The following is a 27,949-nucleotide window of genomic DNA, read 5'->3' as shown; positions in this document are numbered from 1 at the left end:
TCACCTGCAGTTCAAGCTAAGGCTGTCCTGACATCAGCAGCTCAGGATTTACCTTGGCTGGGGCCCAGGCACTGCTGCCAGGCTTCCCTTTCAGGGCACTGGCCCAGGGAAAAGTCACTTGGGGTCAAGTTTAGAGTTCCAGGTTGGCACATTCTTAACGCAAGCCAAAAATAAGTGCGAATGGGGATCAATTTTATGAATTTGCTGAGCTGCCAATTATATTTTAAAGCTGAAATCTGAAACTAGGTTTACCAACTGGGTAAGTATCACTGCCAACCCTTAGACAGAAATTAATTGGGAAAATGCTTACTCTGTGAGTCCAGAGAGCATCGCCTTACAGGCCTTATCTCTGAAGTCTTTCCAGGTGTGCTTTGGCATTAATTGTCACTTTCAACACAGAGGATTTTAATGAATTGAATTCTTACCTTGCATGTGTGTCAATCAAAAGTTAAGCAGAGATACAAGTATTCCAGACATACAAATGTAAGGCAGTATGGGGGGAAGGGGTGGAAGCTTCTTCCAAAGCAGTTGAAATTGCCACAGTTTCCTGTTCGTTCTTTTAACACGTTCGTTCTTTCCTTGCATTCTTGGGGAGCAGGGTCATGCACTCACATCCTTGTAAAACCAAAAATAAAATGCTCCACTAGCTAGGCAGAGGCTGGATGTGCACCCACAGCACATAGAAGCTTGAGCTCACAGCTATTTGAAACATGCTTGCAGCTTACTAAAGACACAAATAAACACCCTTGGGTCCTGCTATCACATCCCTAGAGCAGCAGCAATGCTGGATGAAAGGCAGGATTTCCCAAGACTCTTGGTGCAGCCTGTATTTGCCCACAGGCAAGCAGCTGCTTCCCAGTGCTTGGCCATCCTCTGTTTAATTTATTCAGGCCTTCTTTAAATACTGCATCTGTGGTACCCAGCAGAGCTCAAAATGTAGCTTTTTTATATTCTAGAAATGCAGACAGCCCCGTCCTTTGCACGTACCTTGCTGACAGATACTTCTACACTTTGCTTATTTTTAGTAAAATTGCTCTCATGAGACTGCCATGGTGGAAGCAAAGACTGCAAGAGGAAGCAGAAACAAATATCTCTTAAACAGTGAAGTTGAAAACCTACTGGACTGTAGAGGGTATTAAATTTCAAGCTATATAAATCCACTGGGAAACTTCCAGAGCAAATCTTCTGGAAGACACAGATGCTGCTATGATATCTGTATCAAAGTCAGGTTATATTGCAAAGATACAGAGCTGGGACACAGGAGGGCCCACAACCCAGGCTACATGCAGGGTTTCACTGGAGCATCCCTGGGGATGGTGCTGTGGCCCTGCCTGTAAACATAGCTCTCCAGTTCACATCATCAGAAGTGCAGGGTAATCTGCAGGGAAAGCTGCTCACAGCTGAAAGCAAAGGTTCCTACAGGCTGGCCTGGATGTGATTCTGAGCAAAGCAGGAAACACTGGCTCCCCTCCTGCCCACTCAGAGGCCAGACAGAGCTACATGAGGTTGGGAGTACAATAAACCATTGTTAGCTCAGGGCTGACTCCACAGCCTGTGTGCATTGCATCAAGCCCTGCACCATCACAGAACCACAGAACTGTCACAGTTGGAAAAGACCTCTAAGATCACTGCGTCCAACTATCAACGTTCCTCCTGAAGAAAAAATATATATTGATATCTTTATCACCCACTAGAGATTGTCCTGAAGTGCCTCATCTACACAGTTTTTATATTTCCAAGGATGGTGACTCCACCACCTCCTTGGGCAGTCCATTCCAACACCAAACTACTCCCTCAGTAAAGAAATTCTTCCTCAGATCCAGTCTAAACCTTCTCTGGTGCAACTTCAGGCCATTTCCTCTACTCCTATCATTGTTCACTTAAGGGGCCAGCACCCACCTCTCTACAACCTCCTTTCAGGAGCAACAAGGTCTCCTCTCAGCCTCCTCTTCTCCAAACTAACCATTTCCCAGTTCCCTCAGCCTCTCCTCACAGGACTTGCTCTCCAGACCCTTCACCAGCTTGGTTGCTCTTCTCTGAACTTGCTCCAGCAACTCAGTGTCTTTCTTTTAGTGAGAGGCCCAGAAGCTAAGAGTGTATAAAGAAAATAAGCAGTTTGGGACTTTTCCATGCTCATACCATAGCGTAACCCCTCACAAGACTGCAGGCTCACCTTCTCCAGACTGGAGGGGGCTAAAAAAGCAGAGAAAGGAAACTCCATCATCCCCAATATCAGAGACAGAGAAAAAACATCAGAAATGTCAGAAAAAGGTCAATAAACATACTGGCTGGCTTTACTGACTGAAGACATTAAGAGAGAACTAACTGAACCTGTGACCTGACAACTGGCAGACACCCTCTCAAAACACCAAATAAAACCCAACCAGGAGCAGCCAACAGAAACTGCAGGTGCAGAGCTGATTCGTAGCTAAATCCAATACAGCAGAGCTTGAGGGTGGAGAAGACCTCAGAAGACAACTCTCAAGCATGAGCCATGGCTGCTGTCTGAGAGGATCCCATGGGAGTTGCTGACAGATTATTAATGACAGATAAAAGATTCAGAGCAATCCAGTTTATGCCACCTACCTCAGGCCCTCAGGCACTATTTCTTCACTAGGGTGTTTTACTGTTTTACACATTGGTCTCTTCCAGGTTTGAAATATTTTTGCTCTTAAAAAAGAAAAAAAAAAAAAAGGTTATGGGAGTAACAGTGGAATCCAACTGCATTGTGAAATGAGCTGTGCCAACTTTCTGAGACCTGGCTAGCCATGCAATCAAAACTCTGAAAAAAAAAATCATTTAATCAACACTTCTGAACATTTTTCTTTTGGCTTCATAATTAGAGGCCTTTCCACACTAGTTAGAAAATGGCAGCCGTGAGCAAACAGTGGACAATGCTGAGATTAGCCTTTCCCTTCACCCCTAGAGAGGGTGTGCCCTTCTTATGCCAAAACAGGGGATTAATGGCTCATTAACAGCTCCACAGAGAATGGGAGTATCACAGAGTCCAACCCTGTACACGAGTACCAAGGAGACTTCCAGCTGGGAGGGGTGATGCAATCCTTGATCCAAAGCATTACTAATGGATTTTGTCTTACGTCTCTCATGAGATGAATTTCATGTGTCAAATGAAAAAGACACTGAACTGAAATCACCACATAGCAGCATTCCACCTTCTGGGTGGTACCAGAACTAATAAAAGGATTTTAAAAAGCAGGAGAAAAGCATGGTTGCCATGGGGGAACCAAGTGAGATCTAGATGCTGATTCAAGCCTTGAACAAAACCACTGCCTACAATCAGTATGTTCAATCCTGATATTTGGGTTCAGATATTAGTCCAGGAAAATAGGATTAAAAAATAGGAGAGTATCAAAGAAGTGAAAGAAAATGAAAACCAACAGGAAGCAACAGATCAGGAGATAGACCAGATCATATCACATATGATAGATAGATAGATAGATCATATCACATACTTTTCAAGAAAACTATGTAAAAGTACCTACCTTTGCACATTATGTGTCTTCTATCCACTTTGAACACAGCTGGGTTTTTGAAGTGGGAAGGAAGTTTCCAAGCACAGCATCACATGGCACAGCTATGCCTGACACTTGTTTTGGGTGTTAAGAAACATAAATCATGTGAATAGTGAAGCACTTCTCTCCAGCACTCAGCTCTGCTGTTGCCTCAGGAAACACTGCAAACTGGAAGACACCACAGTTGCCTTGAAAATGTTGCAGTCTGATTTCAGCATGAGAACCAGTTTGGAGCATGGATCCACCTGGTTTTCCTTAGGGGTTCAAAAAGCATATGCAAATTATTTTAAAAGTATCACGAAAACCCCACATCACTCATCATTATTAAAGGGGGAAATGTCCTAATGTCCTCCAGCTCAAAAAACACTGACATGAACACTTCAGTGTTAAAAACCACTGACATGGGGCTATTTTCTCTTGTGTGCAGGGCACCTGTGCCAAGCATTAGGAAGGGTTTCCAATGTCAGAAGTTATGCTCCCATTAATATATATACATATATATATATAATTTTTTTTTTTTTTTTTACTTCACTACAGCAGCAGCTTAGTTGCAGTGATGTAATATGAAACTCTAATACACAGGCCCTCTTCTTGAAAACCTTAAATCAGGAACATGGACAGAAGACATGAGAAGAGGTGTGTACCTCCAACTGTTTTCACAATTGTAGGGAGAATTGCACAAAAAACCACTGCAAAACTGAGGAAGGTCATACTGCTGCCATGGAACAGACAGGCAAGGACTTGGGCAACTTCCTCCAAATCACCAAACAAGTCTGTGACATGGCATCAAACCACAATTAGACTTCAAGTTGGATACCCCATGACATAATCCAACATCCTCTGTATGTCAGCAGTTTTAATCTGTAGATTTAGGCTACAAAGTGACTTGCAAACAACAAAGACACCTCATGACAACTGCTTCATAATTGTGACAGGTGTCTCTGGTGGAAGACATTTCTTTCTTTGGTGGAAGCATTTTTTCTTTCTTCAGGTTGTATCTAAATTTTATTTCTGTCCCCAAAAGATAAGGAAAAAGCTGCATCCCAATTTTAATCCAGATTATCAGTGTAGCTACCACATAGCTGCAATAAAACAGGCAGCTTGTCTTCTGTGGTTGTTCAAGTCTACAGAGGGCAAAAGGGAAAACTGAAAAGACAAGACTGAGGCAGAAATAGGGACAGAGATGTATAGAGGTACAGGGAACAGTGAAGCCTTAGATTCATAGTCTGCACCCTGCAGTGCTTCCATGTCACCAGAGCAGAGCACCCTGTAGGGAGTGAGCCAGTGACAATAACATTGTTTGGATAAACACTTGTCCTCCAAGTCCTATCGTGGTACTGGCACCTGATATTTACAGTTTTTTACTGACTGTCTTCTATGATCCTTGCACCCACTAGCACAACAAAAAGCAACTGCAATATACAGACTGAGAATTTTTTTTTCATTTTTAGGATGTGTTTGCAAGTTTCACAAGAGGAATCACAGACCTTAAAGTGGTGCCATAAATCCTCCAGCAGAAGTAAGTGCTGTGCATTACTGCTGCTTCAGGAGATTCTTCTCCTTACAACTTTCTTGATTTTCTTCCACTGTCCTCTCCAACTAACAGGTCACTTCAGACAGACTCAGTTTTGGCCAAATGTTCTGTGAATGGCATCTTACACTTTTTTACTATTGCCCACAGGCTCCAAGTCAACTCCAGCCCCAAGATAACGAAAGGAGTGGGAAGGGGTGCAACGCATCCAAGTATCTTCTACATCTTTTTTTCCAAACAGCAGATCCCCAGGCTGGTGACAGTAAGCCTTCTATTACAATACAGTGTGACAGCAAGCGAGTCATTCTGGAGATTTAACTGACACAAAGCAAACAACAAAACCAAAACTGAGGCAAGATTTTGTAAAAAATAAATCCATCTGTCCAATGATGTTCTACCCAAGATACAGCACATTAAATGCCGAATACTAAAAATTAAATAACAATAGTCCCCAGTCTACAATTTACAGCAAAGGGTGTACTGATTTGCTAGTGCGAGCAGTGTTTGCAAATGAAGTTTTTGTTGTTTTTTTTTTTTAGTATCAGCTGATAAGAGGCATTCTGCAAATAGAAACACTTGCTCTGCTTGTAATCTCAGATTAACATAAATACAAAGCCAATATGAAAATAATTCTTTATTTGAAGTTCCTGGGCCTATAATTTTCCTATTCCAGCTTTCATTCCAAACAAGCAATCATCCTCTCATTTGAAATACACACCTCCTGGCACACCAGAAAAGATACCGACACTCACTAACCTGTTCCTGAGCTCTCTTCTAGGCTTACTACTTCAATTAGAACACACGCTCTAGTTTTAAGGGTTTATTATTGTACCACAATGGTAAAAACCTAATCCATGGTTACTGATCCATTTGTCTTCCTTTTGAGACTACACAATGCCTTTTTTAAAGAGCAAGTGCCCAACCTCTGAAGCCACAGAAGGAGAGTAACTCATTTTACCTGCAAGGTACGTCTCCTCTGCCACAGGTAAGCAGCTGTGTCCTGGCCAGGCAAGGTGCTCTGGGGACTCCACTTCTACTGTCCTGACCTTAGGAGGACCTGCTTAACCTTTCATTGGCATGAAACAAGGGCAAGACCCTGCTACATGTTGAAACACAGCTGTCCTGTGAGGAGGTAACACAGCAGTGACATGCAGGAAACGAGTTTTGTGTTTAACTCATTTTGGGTACATCCTATAGACTTGCACCTCCAGCTGCCTCCAATGTTAGCTTGACAAGCCAGCTACCCCTCTCTGTCAAAATGCATATCAATTGAATGCTCTGATGTTGCTGCTTCCCTTACCTTACTCAGCAATGTACTGTACAAGTCCACAAAAAACCCCACGGAACTGGAGCACAACCACTTGCGTGGCCCAGGAACGTAAGGCATCAACCAACTTGATTATCAACCACCATGAAAAACCCTGCAGCTCCATGAAGACTGACGAGGTGACTGATAAATCTGTTTACTTGTACCAAGAGACTTCCGAGGTATCACTGTCACAGACCCAGCACACACGTCTGCACGTCCATGCTGTGGATGCTGTGTTCTAAGTTCCCGAGACCAACATTTACAGCCTTGCAGCTTTGAGGTGGTGTGGTGACCATGGTTTAGTTTGCATGTTACAGTGGGGTGCAAGAAAAGCAACACCACTTGCTTCTGCACATGAAGAACAGAGAACACAGCATCCCAGTTCCTCTCTGCATCTATCACCTTTTCTTCTCAACCCTGGATCTCAATCAATTGCAACAGACCTTGAATCTAGGCGAGGTCTATGAGTCACAGGCTGAATGTGGTCTATTAAGTATCTACTAAGACAAAACTGGATTAAAAATGCTTAATATATAATTCATCCATTCACTTGTTACCAAATTAACTACATCAAAGTTGTATTGGCACCGTGCACCTGTGAATGATGTGGAAAACCAGCATGCAATCACCAGGGAACACCCATAAAGAAATGGAATTAAGTTCATACAAGCATTTAATTGCTCATTTCTGTAACGGCAAAATTAATAATGCTCCTTTTATGCAGAATCTTAACATGCAATATGATAGTTTTATTATTTTAAATACATTCACAAATAGGCAGTTTGAATCTACAAAGAAAATGAACCATTTTGGCTCAGTCCCCTGTGTAAATACCTACAACTTAAATCAATGAAGAGATGGGGACACTGGTACAAGTAGTCAGCTAAACCCATGCCTGCAGCAGTATTGTATTGGCTGGAGAATGCTACATTTTTGTTAAATATTAAAAATATATGCATATTTGATGAAAAAATAATTACATCCACTTACACTGGTGGGAATCAACATGTCTAAGTCCAATAGAAGCAAGCACTTCTGAAAGTTCTACCCACGCTGCCACTGCAGGTGGTGCTGAGGAGCTGTACTGTAGAAACAAGCACATCACTGATACAGAAATGCTTCATCAAAGAAAAAAAATTTTGAGAATGTCAAAATGAATCTCGCTGTTCATCAAGCACTTAAGTTTGTCATGGAGCCTGAAGCTCTCAAAGATTTCATACTAACCCTTCCTGTTCTCTCACCCTCCAGTAATTTTTAAGTAGTTTACACAAAATGCAAGCTTCATGAGCTATTTCAGACTACATAAAATCAAAGACTGTTCCTCAAAATCAGCAATAAAATGTGCTATTAAAGCAGTGAGGCTGGAAAAAGGAATGCATTGTAATTACTACTCTGTACCAAGGAATAAGTAGTTTAAAGCAGCTTTGTGGTTTGTGTTCAAGTTATACTTTTTTTTTTTTTTTTTAAATAAACAGGAGATAAATAAAACATCAAATTACTTCTTTCCTAGTTAGGGTTAGAACTGAGTATTAGTAAGAACTGGCATGGATTCACAGGATATGCTGTAGATGCTGTTAATAAACTGTACTGAAAAGTTCCCACCACTGTTCTATAGCAATAGTCCTATTTTAGAATAGCAAAGAAGCAGTACTGAAAGGGGCAAATACCCAGTACACTTCAATACTTGTCTGCTGTTTTTTTTTTTAATGCTCCTTCAAAATATTTAATCAAGTCTTCCTTTTATATGTGTCCTGGTGCCAATGTACATTCAAGGCAGAGGAATTTGACTGAAGAAATGCAGTACTGATATGAATACTTTCCTTAAAATGAAAAATATATTCTCCCTGGGCATCTACAAAATATGCTGAAGGCAGACATTTCAGGATCATAAAATCCATTAAGCTCAAACAAATTAAACAAATACAAGGCACAAATATCATAATGATGTTTGAAAAATTCATCTATCGTTAGCTTGAGACTGAAAGTATCAAGTCTCACAATTAATCTCAATTTCAGGGGTGCCATAACAATACTCCTGGGCACTGTGGCAACTCTACTGATTGGAGGCTGCAGAAGATAAAAGTTTTTTGTAATTTATCTAGAAAGCTAGGAGTGGGAACTGATTGGTATCAGTTCCACAGATTCGTGTTTGTTCCCCAGTTACCAGCTCTTTGTCTCAGTTTTGTTTCCTGCATTTCTAAACATACCCCATTTCCAAAGCCTACGTGTTGACCATTTCAGTATTCCACATATTCCCAAAAAATGAACAGAAGCACCTCTAAAACTCTAAAGCCAAGAAGTGTACTTCTCCCTTTCTGCTAGAGTAAATGTGTTGGTTTTCTGTTTTTTTTCACTATTAGAGAGATCACTGACACAGACAGTACAGAAACGTGAAGTCATAAATCAGCATACCAAGCTCAACCTTAGAGCAAATGCTTTTTCTGTATTATATCTTCTATGAGGGGAAATAAAAAAACAACAGTGAAATCTAGTTCTATCTCATATTTCAAAATTTAAACCCATAAAACCTCCCTTTTAAAAATATACAACAGTGATATGCCAGTATACTGGTATCAACTTGGAGAGTCAATGATATATACAACCTGAAACACAGCAAGAACACAAAACCCCTGAAGTGGAAGGTAAAAGTCTGTACACCAGTCAACACTTGGAGGTGTCCCTTGTCTTGTCACACTACTCCACCAAGTTATTTCAAATAATTCCCAACACATTCTCCCACCAGTGTGCTGATGGCTCTGCCTAGCTGACTGGAGCTAGGACATAAATACTCTTTTTTTTTTTTTTTTTTTTCCCTCCAGAAAATGAACACTCAAATAAATGCAGGGAAAAGATCAGTTAATACATTTGATAGGATGAGCAGAATTCCATTTTACCTATTTTCTCTAACATTTTTCCACCCTATATCTGATTGAAGTTAGTTGTTTCCTTTTTGAACTCAACTACTCTCCTCTTTCCAAACACTATCTTTCCTACAGCAGGTTAAGGCACATTAGTTGATCAGTTTGTAGTAAGGCATGTTCTTCACTGGACTTGTAGTTATTCTGTTTATTGATGTCTCCTGAAGGACTTTCACACAGCACCACTGTCTCAGGAAGGCACAACTCCACAAAACAACTGTGTGCCCAGGCAGGGTCCAAATGGAAAAGATAAGTCCATGGAAACACCACTTCTTACAGCACTATAAAACACACAGCACCAAAATACAGTTTAACAATATTAATCCTTATACTGGGCTTGCATTAACAGTACACAAAGTATGTAATCTATTACCTTGAAAAAAGTTGTTACCCATTTGGAATTAGAAAAATATTTAAAAAATAACGAACCTGTGAAGCATGAAGTAAAAAGGGAACATGTCCACCTTTTACCTTATGAGTAAAGGAATTCTTTGGTCAGGACACAATCTTGTCCGTGCAGCTTCACGGAAGACATTCCTTACACTCACAGAACAATGTATGGGAGAAAACCCACAAGATTCATCAAAACAAAAGCTTAAAGAAAATCTCATAAGAAGTCATAAGAAACCAGCCTACTTTTAATACTGCTAATGCAACTTCTTGAGTTGAGTATTCTGTTGCTCCACAGCATGGAAAAAGTAAACAAACCACAAACCCAAACATTAGAATATAATTTTTTTTTTTTTAATTTTTATAAATAACTTATCTGTTACAAAGACAGTTTACCCAGCTAAATCACAAAACCATCCACTCAAGATATCCAAATTAGGTTTTATTAATAAACAGGTAAAAACTGATTTGTCAATCTTCACATAGAACTGCAGATGAAGCTGAAAAACAAGGCCTCATTTTATAAACAAAATGCATTGGATGCAAGTGCTTTGGGTCTACTGCCTAATTACCTGGGATTGGCATTTTCTTCCCATATAAAAAAAAATGCAAAGCCTTCAAAACAAAGGCCTCTGTGCATTCACATAGATCACTTGTAAAACTCCTAATGAAAGTGTCCACTGGCAAATGTTTACAGTGGGTGACAGTCTACTTTGTCTCTTGCTACATGGTTAGCACTCCCTCCAGCCTCACACTAAGTGCTGCTACATAATTTCTTTGCGTGCCGTCTCTCATGCATACTGTACTGGAATTCCATTTGCTTGATCTCGGCTATATACATCCCCGATCATGTGAATATTTTCCTTAAAAAAATAGATCATCAAAATAAAAAGAGATGCTTGAGGTTGCTTCAGTGTTCAAGTCTTGTTTGATTTCTCTTTTCCAGCCTTTATTTCAGTTGTCCTAAATATTGCTATCCTTGTTTTCTATAAATATGAGACTTCACCACAAAGTCAGGTTTAGAAACTGTCTGCCAAAACAGGAAAGCATTTAAAGTCCTTGAACAAAGCTGTACGATGCTGCTGCTGTTGATTTTGGCACTGTGTGTACTTCCCCAATGAATCTCTCTTCAGGAGTCTGCAAGATACCCAGCAGATGAAGCAAGCTTAAATTGGATGCTGATCTGTTGGTGGGTTGAAAGTTTCTTAGTATAAAGTTTCCTCACACCAGACAAAATGCTACCTTGTGTCACCCACCGTAAAACTCAGTGTACAGAGTGAACTATATGCATATCTCTTCCAACTTTTCCTGCATTTTTACCACGCTGCATCTGCAGGTCTTCACAGATCATCAGCATTTACAAGAGCAATGTACAGAATGAGCAGAGAAAAGCTATTTTGTGCATAGTTTCTTATTAATGCTCTTATTTTAAGGCATTGCTTCTCTCAGATAAAAGCTTAAAAAAGGGACATGATCGTGCTTTATCACTTAAAGGAAAAAAAAAAAGAAAGTTAACAAAAAGACTATTACACTATACATACAGAAGTACAAGAAAATAATAAAGGTGAAGAAAAGAAATCACTTAAAGCAGGCTCTAGAGCTATGTACAGTAGGAAAAGCTTTGGGGTATTTCACTGTGTGTATTGTACAGACAACGCATGCAGTTTTTCCTTTTCATCTTTAGATGTGATTGTACTGATTTCTGGCTTCACAGAGATGTTTTCAGGGAAGACAAGGCAAAGAGTACCACTGATTTGTGAATTTCTTCCCATTATCGAAGGCACTATGTGGCAGCAAACAGTTTAAATAGTTAAACCTTGTTCCTTTTTGATGTCCTCTGTGCATGTAGTGTTTCACTGAAAGCTCTGAAAACAAAAACGCTAGCACTCTACTCCTTTCCCCTGTCAAAATTCAGTAGTGACATTGGGGCAGAGAAGAGGATGGACAACACCCAAGCACTGAACATGGTGTGTGTTACTGGGACACTGGTAATACTGTACATGGTTTAGGCAGCTGGCAACTGAGTCTTTCAGCAGATTACCTTTCAGTTGATGAATTTCAACTGCCTGTGACACAACACTGAGGTATTACTAGCTCTGTGGGCTGACATTTAACATTAGCAAAATACCATCTCATCACACCTTCAACTTTACAAAATCCTACGCATAAATGCTTTTTTTGTCCCCCAATGACTGGATTTTTCCTTGTACGTTTGCTATGGTTTTACAAAAGGTAACAGGCCTGTTTGGCTCAGAAATGCCTGGGCATTTCACACTGTTCGCAGCGATTTAAGGCTGGATGATTTAAAAAAGTACAGGCAGTACAACTCCACTGAGCTCCCTCATCTTCATCTGTATCTGGAACAGTCTTTGGTGTTTTCACTATGGACCTCTGATCTGTGACAAAGAGATAAGATAAGCAGTTACTAACCAAGAACAGCATGGTAAGAATTTTGACACAATTTTATTTTTTCCCAGTAACCGAGAACTATCTTGCTCCCCTGAGAACAGCACAGTTATTACAAGTGACACAAGCAGCTTTTTACCACCCCCTTGACTACAGCTCGATTGTAAGTCAGCCAAATGGCACAAAGTGAAACTATAAAAAGCAAATTTCCCATCTCTTCACTCTGCCTCCTTCCCTTTTGGTCTCAGATCAAAGCTGTTGCATGAAAAGGAGATAAAATTTAGATATTAATCAGCACAGGAAACATGCGCTAGACTTAGAAGTCTGAGGTTTACAGAGCAGTCTAAAATTCATTATGGAAAGAAGTGCTCTGTAGCCTTTTGACATGTTGAACATTTTGACCATAGAATGAGTTTCTCCTCAAACCAGATAAGCAGTCAGATACACTGAACAAAAATAAAGGCCTAGCTCTGTCATGCTATAGAGTAATCCTCCCAACCGTGCAAGTGCATCTTTCTGCACATTAGAACACAACCTTCACCTATTTTATAAAAGATGAAGAGAAAAGAAATGAGGAAGATGAAATGAGAGAAGAGCAACTTCTGAAGTTTAGGGTTCCCAGTTTAGGTAATTGCAGCAAGGTCCTTCAGAACATTCTTCAATCCAGAAATAATTGGCTGACTGAAGAACATCTCATTAGAAACAAGCCAGCTGCAATTGCTGCAAAATCATAGGGACACCTTCAGGAAGTACAATGCTACTCATCAAAACTGCAGAAAGAATTTTTTTTTTCTTCTTTTGTGAACTTTGGTAATTCTGGTGTAAATCACAGCCTACATCAGTTACAGTGACATTGTAAAATTAATGAAGGACTAAGATACATTAGTGATTCCTTTTTTTTAACAAGAAAGAAAGAAAGGATATGAAAGACTTTAAAAGTTTATAAACCAGTCAGGGTTAACTTTGCATTTTCAAGATAGGTTGTATCAAATTATATAAACACTTAAAAATTTGTGAGTTCTTACAAGATGAGCGAAAGCAAATATTAGTAACTAGTCACAAAAAATTAAAATTATTTTTCTTACTAGATAAGTTACTTTTTACTTATTGTGAAGAGAACTATGTGATTCCAATAGTTCTCAAATTCCCCACAATTCAGCTGCAATGTAAAATGTATCTAAGAGACACATAAAATAACCTTATAAAGCATTAAAGACAGTACCAGTTTGGAGGAGTTATGAACAGTCTGGGGGACAAAATAAAAAAAAAAAAAAAAAAAAAAATCAATTTAGCTAGACCATTTTGAAATATTGAATAGTCAGAAGTCTGCAAGATGATATCCTGTATCAGTTCCTGCACGCTACAAGATCACACACACAGACAGATGTGTGTATATATATATTACATGGGGAGAACTTCTTGGAGAGGAAGACTGCACAGACACATTAGTGGATTATATGTTTGATTTGGTAGCTACTTTATAGGTCACAGCACAATGATGTTGCAAACAAGTTAAGTCTCATTTTCTGCATTATGTAACACACAAGAATTATTCTGTTGCGTCTGACATCCAACCAGGGTAAAAAAAAGTTATGTGCAAAACTCAGTGACAAGCAAAATGTTTGAGACTAATAGATTCAGCAATACTGGCTGCCCAAATGGGCAGCATTCTTCTCTTCCTCAACAATCTAAAACTACATTTAACAACAGTCAGAAGAAGTTTTTAATTTGTTAATACAAATTCTACAGTAGTCTGTAAGTCCAGTCAGTGTAACTGAAGTAAGTTACTGTTACACAAATATAATCACTCTTCTCCAAGGACAATGGTGAAGTCATCTAAGCAAATTTCTCTCATCCCTAAGCAATGTATTATATGCTTATTTAAAAAAAAAAAATATGGTTCAATTTACTTCAACAACTTCTCCACATATTATCCACCTTTAGACATACCCCACTTTCATGAATATCTGAGCAGAGAGGAAATGCGCAAACAGAATCCCATTTACTGCTAATAAAAATAAAATGCAAGGCTTGTATGCTTAAGTGATTTATTTAATAACCAACATTCAAACTAAATTCACAGGATAGGACCTAAAATTACATGCAAAACAGATATTGGTATTAATAAAAATTTTATCAGTACAGTACCTTTGGGTTTTGGTGGCACTGGACCAAGAAATCCAATATTATCATAAAAATTATGAATAGCGCTGGGATTAAAATGTGGTCCTAAAAATAAAGAAAAAAAGTGCAGCAGTTTTAAAAATAAACTTGGGTAGGAAAGCGTATAAGGTTTCTTGGCACAAATTCTGAAACAGTACTATTATTCATTTATCACCTTTTATATCAAGGTATCAATACAGACCCGAGTGTGGTATTAGCCATGTCAACAATACACTTAGAGAAACTCATTGCCCAAAATATGCAATATAAAGGCAGAGGCAGAATCCAGTAGACCAAGCTCCTTAAATAGTTTTTCTGCCACTCCTAAACATTGCACAGCATTTTGTTAGTAAATCTGAACTGAGACTTCTTCTAAATTGCATTTGTACTGAAAGAAATGTGTTAACTACTATGCAATATATTATATGTGCTTTGATTTAATATCTAAAGGAACTCCTAATTCCAATGTACTGTAACAAATAGACATATAACCACATGCAATTTGAATATTTTATTTTAAGTTCGAGTTTTTAGTGCAGCATTACTTTAATTACACCTATTCACTTTCTCCTTATCTGCAGGTACAATGTCTAAAGGAGAACTTGCATAGCTCATAACTGAACTGACCTGACAGCTCACTGCTGCCTAAAGTGGACAGAATTAGTCCCTTCCCTCTCACTATCTCAGTTCTCCCTTCCTGTGCCTCTCCCTCACATCAGCTGTTGAAAACTTTTCCAGCAATGCAACATTTCTTGCTTGGCTACTGAGCAGAATCAGTTCTGTAAAGGGTCTAAAAAGCTAATGCAGAGCCAGAGCACAGTAAGTGGCATGGGAAGGAAGCAGGAAAAGAAGGACCTCCTATTGGCAGCTTTTGAGTTGGCTCAGCTGTCTCACAATTCCACCCTTATGACCAAAGGGTGTAATCCCTGTAGATAAGGAAAAGTATAAGGAGGAAAGAATACTGTAAGTTACAACAGTACTTTATATTTTCTAACTTCAGAGGCTCAATACAAAGAGAAGGGAAGATGAGATGGAGGGATGGACACATATGTATGTCTGTATAATTAAAAAAGCTCATCTTCCTTTTTCTTTGGTACTCAAATAACCAGATTTTCTCCCCACAGCATTTATTAAACAAATAGAATCACAGATTTCTCTCTTCTGAGCCAAGTATGAGATATGAATGACCATGGGATTAGAAAAATCATAATGCCAACAAAAAAAACAGGCTTAGAGGACAATTACTTCCATGGTTTCACTCAAACTAGTATGACGATTTTGCAAACAGTGCAAATACTTATCATTTGGAACACAGTTGCTTTTGATACAGGTGGACAGTGAAAGAAGAAGAAAAAAACCCAACAAAAATACATTTACATTTGGTGAAGTACTAAGACATACTGTACCTCTTGCTTGAAAAAGATCAATCTCTTTGGTTAGGCAATCTATGTCTATCTGCAGCTGTCTGTTACAACTTCTCAACTGTTGCATTTCTTCCAGCTGAAAAAATAAATCTTCCTGTTAGACTAAACTTTCCCATTTTATCATCAGTTATCATTCTTGCATAGGTAGACAGCATTCAGTTATTTCAGGAGTGAAGATAAAAGAATCTTCCCTTACGATGACTCTTCTTTCAATCCAAGCATAATCTTACATAAAGCTTTCAAACCCACTTAATGACTCTCTCTTGTCAAACTTCAGAGCTGACCAAACAACTCCAGATTGTGAAGTACACAGCCAATAGTCCACTAGATCAATGGCTGATGTTCTGGCTCTGAAAACTGGTGCATTCATCATTTTATTTGAGACTGGTATAAGCAAGAAGATACAAAAATACTTTGAGTAGAAAGCACTACAAATACTAAGTTGTGGTCTGAAACATGAGGTGATTATGCCTCTAAGAACATTTGGAAAGAATACCAGGTAGAACTGGGTGACTGCCTTTAAAAGCCACAATTCACAAAGCTGTAAACCACAGTTTACCAGTTTAATTCTAGCTATATTGTCTGTCACTAGCGTATTGTCAATATATGAGCCACTGTTCCTTTAATTTATTGTGATAGACTATGCTTGTGGTTTAGCTTTACAGCCTACAGACATTTCAACTTACAGATGGAATTTGGGAAACAGAATTCGATCTTTTCAGGCGCCTTCGTGTTAGATTATTCTCCATTTCATTGACCTCTGATTTTAGTTTATCCAGCTTTTTCTTTTGAATCTCAAGTTCTCGTTGAAGTCGCTCCATCCTGGCCTTCTGGTGTACCAGTAAAGCTGCAATACATAAAGTCCCATTTTATCTACCTTATTATCCTTCACGTGGCAACATTAAATAAAGATGAAAGTATTCCTTTGGGAACATACAGACAAAACACATTGCTACAGATTGCTTTTCCATTCTTCTCACAAGAAAATCTGTGTTGTAAGACAGTTGCCTTTTTTTTTTTTTTTTTTTTTTTTTAAACCAGCACAAATGAATTACAGACAACAAACAAATACAAGGAGAAAGTCATACAAGGTAGTTCTGTTGCCCTTCTTTCAAGAACTTACTATCTACAAGAATAACTACCAGAAAAAAACCCCAAATGTTTCCTTTCAATGTATTCATCCCAACCACTATAAAAGAGGCAGTATGGAGAAGATTTCAGAGAAATGGCTGCAACACAGAGCACTATATATGCTAGGTAAGTATCAAGATTTTTATTTTTATTGCTGTTTGGACTGAAAGATAATCCAGTGTTCTTGTCATAGCAGCAGACACCAAATGAAACTAAAACAAAAGTACTACAAGCAATACTCCTGGGAAACATCAGTTACACTTCTCACTGAGGCTGGATTTTACGGCATTTTATTCCTAACACTATGGTGCAGAGTCATTAGCACAACTTCTAATTTCTAATATTGCTTACTATTTGTAAAGAAAATGGCATAAAGAGATGTAATTTAGAAACAATGAAGTTGGCATTTAAACCACAGATTTTTGTAGCTGTGAAGAATGTAAGTAGCAGAAGATGCAATTAAATTCATATAAGGAGTTTGATTAATTAAAGGTAGGTATACCTATAATTATCACATGAGCATACAAAACTGCTCAAAGCAATAATTACCTTCTAGAAAATATTTCATTAAACTCAACTTCGGCAGAGCCATTCATTAGGCCACTGAATTATTAATTCATATAAACTAGAATCAATTTCACAGACTACGGATATATCCTTATAGCACTGTTACAAAAAAAAAAAAAAACAAAACTGCAATAACAAGGTATTGAAAAAGGACTGAGATGTGACAATTAATTCACCAGAATTTCTTTCAAGTACAAAAAAATTTAAAAGCAATCAAATTTGGCTGGTTAGGTTCCCTGAGTAGTAGCAGAGAAAAAAAAACCAAAACAGCACAGGAAGATGCAGCTTTCCACATCTCTGGCAAGCAGAAATGCCCTCTGCTGCAACTCTGGCCTTCTGGTTCATTCACACATCATATTTTGTCTTCCAGAGGTTCTTCAAAAGGAGGAACTATGCCAAACTATTTTTGTACAGGGTTACAGAAATGCAAGGCCTGAGAGTCAGCTTAGGCTTTTAAGTCATATGTCCAACAGATACTGAAATGACAAACCTGCTTGAGCTTCTGCTTAATTTGGTTCAGTTTGGAGGTATTTATGTAAACAGGCACCTTTCTCTGGAGTAACCCCTACTCACACTACAGTTAAAGTTGTAGCTATGATCACATATAAGACAAAGCTTTATTAACTGAAATCCCAAGAAAAAGATTTTTGTTGAAGACTTGTAATCATCAGGTAAGTATTCTCAAAAGACAGCCTCCTGTCTTGAAAAGCCTTTTAGAAACAGCTGAAGGAAGCTTCTTCCCATTTATGAACTACAGGAGTTAAAAACATAGCTGCAGCTATAAAAAAAAGGAAATCACTTTTAGTCTTGCAGGGAGAGTAGAAGCCCTTTTTCCTTCTACACTGTATTTCCACTGTTGGATAGTCTCTTCTATTTTCACTGCTGTGGCAATTCCTCAAACCCAGGTTAATTGTACTTGACACAGCTGTGCTCTATCAGCCAGACTTGGAACTCTTCAGACCTGTCAAACTACGGATGCAGGCTGCAGGTGAGCAACCAGTAAACTGGACTGGTAAGTGTGGTAGAGTGCTACCAGAGTATCTCTGGGATGCATGGCATGGCATGCATTCAAGGGTAAGACTATGAGCAAGGCTACAGCTTTGGAGGACTTTGCCCTGCTGCCCACCCTTTTTTCTTTTTCTAAGTAAAGGGGGGAAAAAACCCAACCCAAAACTTCTCATTTCAATGTTCTTCTTCTGTGGTTTAGAAATTAAGCTGTCTTTATGGAAATGCACAAGGAGCAGAAGATACTGAAAGCTCACAGCACTATTACATGCTCTTCCTTTCCACATAATTTTCCAGATACACAAGACCCAGTTTGTTTCCCTAGCAGCTTTGTGACCGCTTTACTATTTTGCAATTTCAGATCCCAACAGATTATATATAAACACACTCATTAAAAAATTACTACTATGATTAAAGAAGAATCATTTGATATAGCCATGCTAAACTTCTACTATTATTAAGAATAACTTGGATAAGGGACTGGCAAGACATTAGTTTAAGCAGTGGTTTCCAAATAGCAATTGGTAGCTTTACGTAAATTACAATTTGACAGCTATAGGTAAAAAATGGGATGGGGAAGACAAAACCCCTCTATATCCCACTGCATTATTTATTAATGGAAAACAGCAATTTAATTATCCAGCTCCCTCTAGTGTCAATCAGAGCAATTGAAGCCATTAAGGAAAAGCTGCAGTGCCTCTGAAATCAACGCAAATCATCTACTAGTTTATGCTGTCCTCAAGGAGATATCTAATGGTTTTTTTAATAATCCTGTGCTATTTGCAGTAAGGGGACTCCACCTATGCAGGCAGCATATACACACACAGGTTCACACAGACTAACCTGGAGTACAAGTCGGAAAGCCACTGGCTTGCACCTGTTTATTCAGACATTCTTAAAATGAAGCTATTTACTGTAATCACAGTATCAAAACAAGTCCAAATACTGCCTCCTAGTCTCGTTATTATTGCATCTCAACCAGAATAGATTTCATGTTCTACTTTTTAGTTATGTGCAAACAGGATAACATGCACATTCAATTTTTTCAACTTCTGCACATTCACATTCAACAGACCGGCAAATACAACACAATTCAATGCTCTGCCAGATGCCGCTGCTTCCTCTGACATTCAAAGCACATGTTTTCCATAAAAAGGCTGTAAATCATAATAATTACAGAGAGCGTGAAAGTCTGGAGGACAAAAGTTCACATTTCCTTTCCCAGTGATCTACTCCAACAGGTGCTGAATACTTCTATGTTTGAAAATGTATGTATTATTGTTTCCTCAAAGCCTCTGTGAATCTTGAGTCCTGAACAATTACTGCTTTAGAGGGTCTTCTGTTATTGCATTTGTAAGGAAAATGCTACTCTAGTAACACAATGATTTCACCCTAATCTACAGACCTATGAATTGCTGAAATTTTCCAGTTTACCAAATATGGAGGAAAGGAGAAATCTGCCAATGCAATTACTCTGTTGGATATAAGTTCATAAATTTCTCAGGGCATGCTTAGGTAGGTTTGTGCACAGTTTCAAAATTTGTATTTGAAGCAACACAAAATTCAGTCGTTCCATATGCAATAGGTCACATAGTGGTTTTTGTTCTCTCTTTCCAATACCACTTTTATCTCATTTTGTTAAAATGAGTGTCACTCCTGAGTAGAGCCAACGTGCAAATCCAAATATAAGGCTGTACTTTTTCTTCAAACACACGATTTAATGTGCTAAAGGCCCACTGGAGCACAGGGCACAGCTGCATCCATCTCTTTTTTTGTTTGTGTCTTTTGTTTTACTTTTTTTTAAACATCTGCAAGGAGTGGTTAGGATTTTAAGATTTTGTTTCCTGCAGCTTTTTTCTTTTCCAAATTTTTAAAAAGCTCCAAGAAACCAAAGCAAGAACTGTGTAAAACACCGAGTTACTAAACTCAATTAACATATTTCTATTAACAGTGGCAAGAACTAGTAAGTAACTGTACCTCCACAAATATAAATTTATTTGGTACCAGTGATTTCTGCCCATTATACAGAGGGAAAGCTATACCCATAACAAGCAGCTCTTAAAAGAGCATTAGCCTCACTACTCCACATGACTGCATGCACAGTGAATGTACTTCACTAAATCACTTTTGAGTACAGAATTTTCAGTTCCTAACAACATTTCACTGTTTTTCATCCATAGTTTTATATACTAAAGTAAAACTTGAAATCAGATAATTACTTCAAATTAACAAAAGTAGTTATAATTACATTGTAAGTTGAAATATCTGCTAAGTAATGGGGACTAATACATCTGTACACACACAGAACTGATACTAAACACATTAACATAAAAATCCATTCTCTTTGGTTGTCCTTTTGGGCATGCACCTAGCATTACTTTTCTTAGAAATTACATTATTACATTATTAATTACACTATTACATTATTAATTCCAAGTGACTTCAGTAGTGGATGAGTACCCTCAACATTACCACAAAAAAGTCTGCAGTCTCTCAGACTGGAATCCCAGAAAACAGTGACTTCCTTAGCACCAGAATCAGTGGTGGAGACATAACTCAGTACTCCAGGGTAATGATCAATGTCTTAACTACATTGATTTTATCAGAGCAGTACCCTGCTCCTTCTTACACCATGCAAACTCCAGTTCTGGCAGCAAACAAGACAGACATCTGTGGCAGTGTTCTACTACTCACTGCGACTTGCTTGGGAATAAAACCACAAATTTAACCATGGAAAGAGACTGCAACGCCTACAAAAACACTGTAACTGAAGAAAAGCTTCTCAGGTGGCAGGCAGCAGAACTTGCAGATAGGTCCAACACACCTTCTGTTCTCCTAGGTTGGAACATGCATATGTATGTACTTCACTGGAAAAAAGTGAAGTATATATCCTTTGACATCAATGCAACTCCACCTTACACATTCCTTCTACCACTTGCAACCTTCAGTTCTGCATGCCAAGGTCAGGAGTATTCTGGGCAGAAATGGAAAAGCTTATGAAAATATATTCTTCTCTAATAATGGGCAGAGAAACAACTCATCTCTTCTGGCTAAAATTAAAATAAGACAAGCACCTAGCATGGAAGAATTTTTGCCATCTGGCTAAATTATAAGCAGTTTAGAATACGACCTCACAACAGAAAGCATTAAATAACTCAAATTCTTTTTAGTATATAACAGGACAAAAAAAAACCCCTCACCACCACATCTAGAAGATGGTTTTGAGCCTAAGGACAATATTTTTGTTGCTTAAATTCTGGAAATATGAAGTCTTCTAGGACTAAACCAGCCAGCCAAATCTTCCTTTAGAGTAAAGGAAAGGATAACCCCTTTGGAGGGAAATTGGCTTTCACTATCTACAAATGAACCATTTTCTGAAGTTCTTCAACTTTTCATCCATTTTAAGACACTTTAGGTTTTTGGGTTTGACACCTAACCTTTATACACTTGAGTCTAAATGGATTATTCTCTCAAAGATATAATTACACCCAGAAGTAACACACAAAATATAATTAGTTTTTATTTACTTCATTGCTATAGTACTCCATACCAGGATTACCTATGTCTAATCACTGTATGTACTTCCATGAAAAATGGCTGAATTAATCTGAAGAACACTACACTGGTCATGGAACAAGACTTTTTTTTTAATGCTGATCTGTTTGCCAAGTCCAAAGAAGATCAAGGAGGTCAAAGAGAAATTATTTTGATTATCTCTCCTGAATAGTGCTTAAGGATTCTGAGACTAATTCAACGTAATTTATACAAGAAGCCCACAGGAGGTTTAACGAATCATCAATTTGGTAATAAAAGCACGCAAAACCACGAAAACAAAAGAAAAAGCTTAGCAGGTTGGGTTGCCATATTACATATTTGAATTTTACCCTTCCCATTATCACTGATTCTTTAGAATAGCTTAATTTGGTGTGGTGTTCCTTCTCTCATTGTATAACTTAAGTATCAAGATGTTAAGCATTTTATTGCCAAGCATGTATTAGGAAAAATGGAGGCCAACACTTCATCCCACAAAGCGCTTTTTAAAGTCTGCTTTTCTTGCTTCTTAAATAAGACTCAGAAAAAGGAAAAATACAGGAACATTATCCAATGAAAACAGTGTACCAAATGATTACAAAAATCTGCAAGTAGACTTGCAACTTTAAATCATTAGGGAAAATTGAACAAGCTTAGATGTTTCTTTCAGAGCAACATAAAAATGAAGATGCTACGATTCCACTTCATTAAACAGATAACATATCTACTTAAGACATAGAGAAGAATTATCTCCCAAGTATTCAATTACACATCTTGACCATAAAAAGGAATCTATGATTTGCTTATAAAGCTTTTTTATTTAGGAAATGCTCATGAATGCTAAAGTTGAAGATAGTGTATTAATATCACAAAGGTTAACAGCTGTTTCCTGTTCTGTAACCAACATACTGAACTGACAACCTGGTCAAAATCTCTACTATTTATATTAAGAATATTACCTTGCGTGTAGGCAGCATCATCAGATCCCATACTCAATTTCCGTGAATCACTGATCCTATCCACATGAGCTAAAACAGGGTCAGTAAGATGCTGGATACCCTCTGGTTCAACATAGTGATCAGGAAGGTTTAGAAGGTTTGTAGGTTCAAAGGTTGGGGACACAACCCCTGGGGAAACTGCAGGGGGCTTATTTGGAGAAACTGTAATTTTAAAAGTATATTTTGTGTTAGGCTGCGTAACCACCACTCGAGGAGAGGTTGCAGTGGTGCTGTTGCCCACTGCTCGACTCTTGGGTGGATGGTGATGAATAAATGCAGGACCCATGCTTACTTGACCAGACATATTCCTAGTGGTGGTAGATACTCCAGGATTTGTCGATATGAAAAGAGTGGGCTGGTTCCGCACAACTTGATCGTCTCCTGTTGTGGCATTTGCTGAAATGTAGACCTTGGGCTGGCTGCGTGTGATCACTTCATCAGTATTTGGAGGACTGGCTGATATGTAAACAGTAGGCTGACTTCTACTTAATGTCTGGCTGTTGAGGGAAGAGGGAGTAGCAGAGGTGCGAGGGCCAGTTGAACGCAACTTAGAAGAACTGTTTCTTTGCGGTGGTTCAAGTTTGATTTCAATTTGGTTTTTGCGAGGTCCTGTGGATATATTCTGAATGTTGTATTGGCCATGAGTAGAGGATTGTGAGCTACCAGATGAATGAATCATAGGTGCTTGTGGAGTAGTAGGAGAACTGATAGGCATATAGACATGAGAAGTCTGGTGGCCTTGCTGATTCGGCTGCGTTGAGTGTTGTGATGAGGTATGTGACGTAGTACTGGATGTAGGAAGAGTAGTCCAGGGACTTGACTGCGAAGGCTGGTAGATTTGCTGAGGGTGCATGGGATTATTAAACTGAGATGTCCAGCCTGGCTGCTGCTGTGTCTGTCGAGTGGTACCACTAGGAGCTGTGATGTAAGGCCTAATATAGATAGAATTTCCCTGTGGACTGTTAAGTACAGGAGGAGGTACACCATGTATGTGCAAAGACGTAGGGGTATTGCGACCAGGCTGAATATTTGGGGCTAAAGTTACCATAATGGGATTGAATCTGGGTGTTTGTTGAGACAAGTTAGATACTCCTTTGCTGCCTAAGTGAAATCCAAGATGTGGCCCTGGATTAGAAGTACTAACTGTATTAGCCATCCCAAAGACATTAAATCCTTGCGGAACCTGCACAGGTGCTGTGTGTGGCTCCTGCTGAAACAGTTCATTGTTGGACTGACTGGTATGAAGGTGCCCATCACTAACACTGTGAGTGAGAGTCCTACTTCCATTCATTCTACTTCCTTCTCTTCCATGGTGATACACGTTCTGTGATTGCAAATCCAAATTAAGAGATGTCATGTGATTTCGTAGTCCAGGAATCCCAGATTCATCCGAAAAACTTAGGTCTCCTTCACCGTAGAGATATTTTGTGCTCTCCTGAGAGAGAACTGCACAACAGGCATCCAAATTATTGTTATTCTAGAAAAAACAGATGAAAATTTGACATTAATGATAAAATATTGTGACGGATATATATATACATATATATGGACCTCATCATCATTGAAAAATTAGCACTGTACCATCAAACAGAAAGCTTTAGTTTGTTGGCTAGACAGCTGCAACACATTCACAAGGGGCTTGCATGTGAAGCTTACTATTTTGCAAACAAGTGACTCAGTCACTGGCATCAAGGGTAAGGATCTGCAATGCTGCTGAAGCAATGACAGAGAGATCTTGGGCCCTGACAAGCTAACTCCATGCACTATGATACACCGTAGCTTAATACTTTGCTATTCCTTCTCAGTTTCAGAATGATCTTCAGCAACGACCAAGTCTCTTGCTTGAGGAGGAAGATGTCAGAAGGAATGCATTAATGGCACCCACATGTCACTGGTTAATAACTTGAAAACAAAATACATGTGTATTTAAATATTTGCCCAGGCACTTCAATACTAGTTATTCATTATTGCCCGCTGAAAATGGAAAGAGAATCTTACTCAGAGAAGAAACACGCTGAACCCAAGAGTTGTACATATCTTCAGAAGTAATTTAAAAATTCAGTTTATACAAGTACAATTACACCTTTGCAAGATGAAACTACTATTGGAAAACCCAGGGGACATTTACATTTTCATTTTAAATCACTGCTTGCACAACTTTAAACACTTCCATTAGCATAAAGTTACTTTATAAAAATCTGTAAAAGGATGACTTAGAACAAAACCCACAACCAAGCTAATTGGCATTTTAAGAACATTTCATGAGTAAACTGCTAATCCCTCTTCTCTTTTCCACGTGTTTAGTAATATTGTGCTCAGATCTTCCCAATTAACTTTCCTACATAAGAATTTTTGGAACAGAGTGAACATGCACCAGTAGCATCAAATTTTAATACTGTGCTCTGTTCATATTTCTCTTACAAGAACTCTCGCGCCTCCCCCACCTGCGCATCCCAATAACTTAAGTTTAATACTTGCAGCCAGAAGAGCACTTGTTGAGGCCCAGGTGTTATTAGAAATAAATAGGTGTCAAATTCATCCAGCAGAAGCAGTTACTGGAAAGAATGTGTGGATGATCAAGAGAAAAAAAAAAAAATTGCATATGCCAAGTAGTCACATTATCAGTTAGCTATCAAATAACACAAGCGAGATGAATTGGCCCGTGCTACATGCTTTGCACCAACTTATTTTTGTTAAAATAGCAGTCAGTTACTCTCATCCTTCAACCAGGATGAGAGATCATAGAGAATGTTGTGAAGACATAGCAAGACAGTCCCTACCTTACAGTTTAAAAAAAGAAAAATTAAGAAAATAACAGACAAGGAAGTGGGAGGAAAAGGCAAACTCCACCCATAAAACCAAAACTATGTGTTCATACAGGCCAGATGTAGTTCTGAATTCTTAAAAAACACCAAAACCCAACACCAAATAAAAAAATCCAAACCAGCCACAAAACCTTTTAAAATAACAGGATTCCCTTAAAGGCTATCTAGCTAGACAGCTGTATGTAAGGAGTGTTGCAGAAAAGAGAGATATGAAAATGGGTCAAATCGATGGTATGTGTATTGGCTCTAGTTTGGGCAAGTTAGTAGTGAAGAAAGGATTCACACATTGACAGAAGAGTGGGTAAGAAAAGAATAATAGACTTATATTTGTTGCAAAGGTGAAAAGGGAGCCAGAAAAGGGGAAAAGATAGGATGCCACAGAAAAACAAGCTACAGAGATTTTAAAGGCAGATTTTGCATGAATTTGAGTGAATTAAAATTATTAACAAAAAGGCCAAAAGTACCAAACAAAAAATGAACAGGCCAAGCTTGCAAGGCCCTTACATTCAGCTTGAATGCATTTCTTGGGACAATTTTTTTTTCTTTTTTAAGACTGCATTCAATCAGTTCCAAAATTTCAGTGACGTCAATGAGCAAATTGGAGAACTCAAAGGGAAAACAGGGGCACATGGAACCTCTGGCATCTTCTGGCTGGCAGAGGCAGAGTTTCAACCGCTTCTAGCTCTTTATAGATCAGAGAACCGGTTGATGGCAGAACTGAGCATATTCCAGCAAAACAATACCCCTCATCTTAGCTCTGCCCATGTCCCAATTGAGTTTAAAATGTTGGCACCCTGAAAGAGAAAGAAAAAAAAAAAGAATAAGAATGTTGGAGGGAAACAAGAAAGCAAGGAGAGGACTTAGACTTGAGGAGCAGGTGGTTATTAGAATGCTCCAGACAAAAAAAAAAAAAACAAACAAAAAACCAAAGGGGGACAACATCCACAGACTGTGGACACTGCAGCAACTCCCTTATGTGAGGAGAAAGGAAAAGCTGAATGCAGGAGGCTTGCTGGGAAGAATGGAGAGATGCAAATGTTCTCAGGAACATTCACTGCTGTCAGCCCAAGAAAGCAGTAAAATGTTTTTACTTCTACATTACACGGGCTTAGGTTTCATCCTACTAGATTTTTGCTGGTCCTCTGTTTTTAGTATGCTAGGTATTGTTAAGATATTTCAACAGTGGGGCCTACTTGTGTCAAGACATATGAATAATCTTTATCCTTAGTTTTTTCATAATGATATAATCCCGCCTTTAAAAAGAAGCTGAAAGTGACTAAAAAAAAAAAAAAAAAAAAATCAAATAAAAGGACTGTGGTTCTGTATAGTTTTCCTGCACAATTCACAGTGACCTGAAGTAACTTTTGTCAATATCATTATTTAAACTCTTTTAGGTTTCCTTCTTGAAACACCTCTTCTACGAAGGCTGGTCAAGAGAGTTGGGGTTGTTCAGCCTGGAGAAGAGAAGGTTCCGGAGAGACCTTAACAGCATCCTTCCAGTACCTGAAGGGGTTTGCCGGAAAGCTGGGGAGGGACTTTTTACAAGGGCATGTAGTGAGAGGACAAGGGGTTAACACGTAATTGAAAGACGATAGATTTAGATTAGATAGCAGGAAAAAATTCTTCACTATGAGGGCAGTGAGACACCAGCACAGGTTGCCCAGAAGGTTGTGGATGACCCCTACCAGAAAATGTTCAAGGCCAGGTTGGATGGGGCCTTGAGCAACCTGGTCTAGGGGGAGGTGTCCCTGTGCAGGGGGTTGGAATTAGATGATTTTTAGTGTCTCTTCCATCCCAAACCATTCTACACTTCTCTGATCTCTCCTGACATGTGATGCACATCAGCTACTACGGGGGCAAGGCGAAAGCAGCATTTCTTCAACCAAATCACATCCTTAAGTACTTATTTCTGACCTAAACCACAGTTACGGCATTTATCAGAAATTCCATCTGCCACACTTAACTATTAAGAAGGCAGAACTTAAGATTCAGACACTGTTCCAGCAGTACAGCAAAAACATGCAGAAGTGCTCTCAAACTCTGCTTTCCAGTCTTTACTGACAGACCAAGTAAAAATTTTTTTTGCTTTAAAGAGTTAGGTTTAATTAAAAAAGAAACAAAACAAAACAACCCACCCTATCTTAGAGTAGTATAGTCAGGCAGACAGGATTTTGTTGGTGAGTCTTAAAAGCTCTCAGTTAACATGAGAAAGGTAGCT

At 38.7% G+C, this 27,949-nt stretch overlaps 1 protein-coding gene across 3 annotated transcripts in view; it reads right to left on the bottom strand.

The window, feature by feature from the left end:
- Positions 1-10,013: 10,013 nt before the first annotated feature.
- Positions 10,014-27,949, bottom strand: part of TAB2 (TGF-beta activated kinase 1 (MAP3K7) binding protein 2) — a 57,159-nt gene continuing 39,223 nt past the window's right edge. For 2 of the 3 annotated variants that reach the window (XM_071740537.1, XM_071740538.1), the window contains exons 3-7: positions 22,868-24,383; positions 16,361-16,521; positions 15,657-15,750; positions 14,236-14,316; positions 10,014-12,077 (exon numbers count right to left, since the gene is read on the bottom strand). In XM_071740537.1, the coding sequence (XP_071596638.1) occupies positions 11,932-12,077; positions 14,236-14,316; positions 15,657-15,750; positions 16,361-16,521; positions 22,868-24,383 (1,998 nt within the window). In that variant the 3' untranslated portion in view covers positions 10,014-11,931. Of the gene's footprint in view, positions 12,078-14,235; positions 14,317-15,656; positions 15,751-16,360; positions 16,522-22,867; positions 24,384-26,235; positions 26,469-27,949 lie in introns of those variants that run through there. The other variant, XM_071740536.1, reaches the window with a different exon arrangement.

The sequence above is a fragment of the Heliangelus exortis genome, chromosome 3 (genome assembly GCF_036169615.1).
Source record: "Heliangelus exortis chromosome 3, bHelExo1.hap1, whole genome shotgun sequence".
Lineage (NCBI taxonomy): Eukaryota > Metazoa > Chordata > Aves > Apodiformes > Trochilidae > Heliangelus > Heliangelus exortis.
Note: the sequence above shows the minus strand (reverse complement) of the source record. Positions and strands in the feature narration are given on the sequence as shown.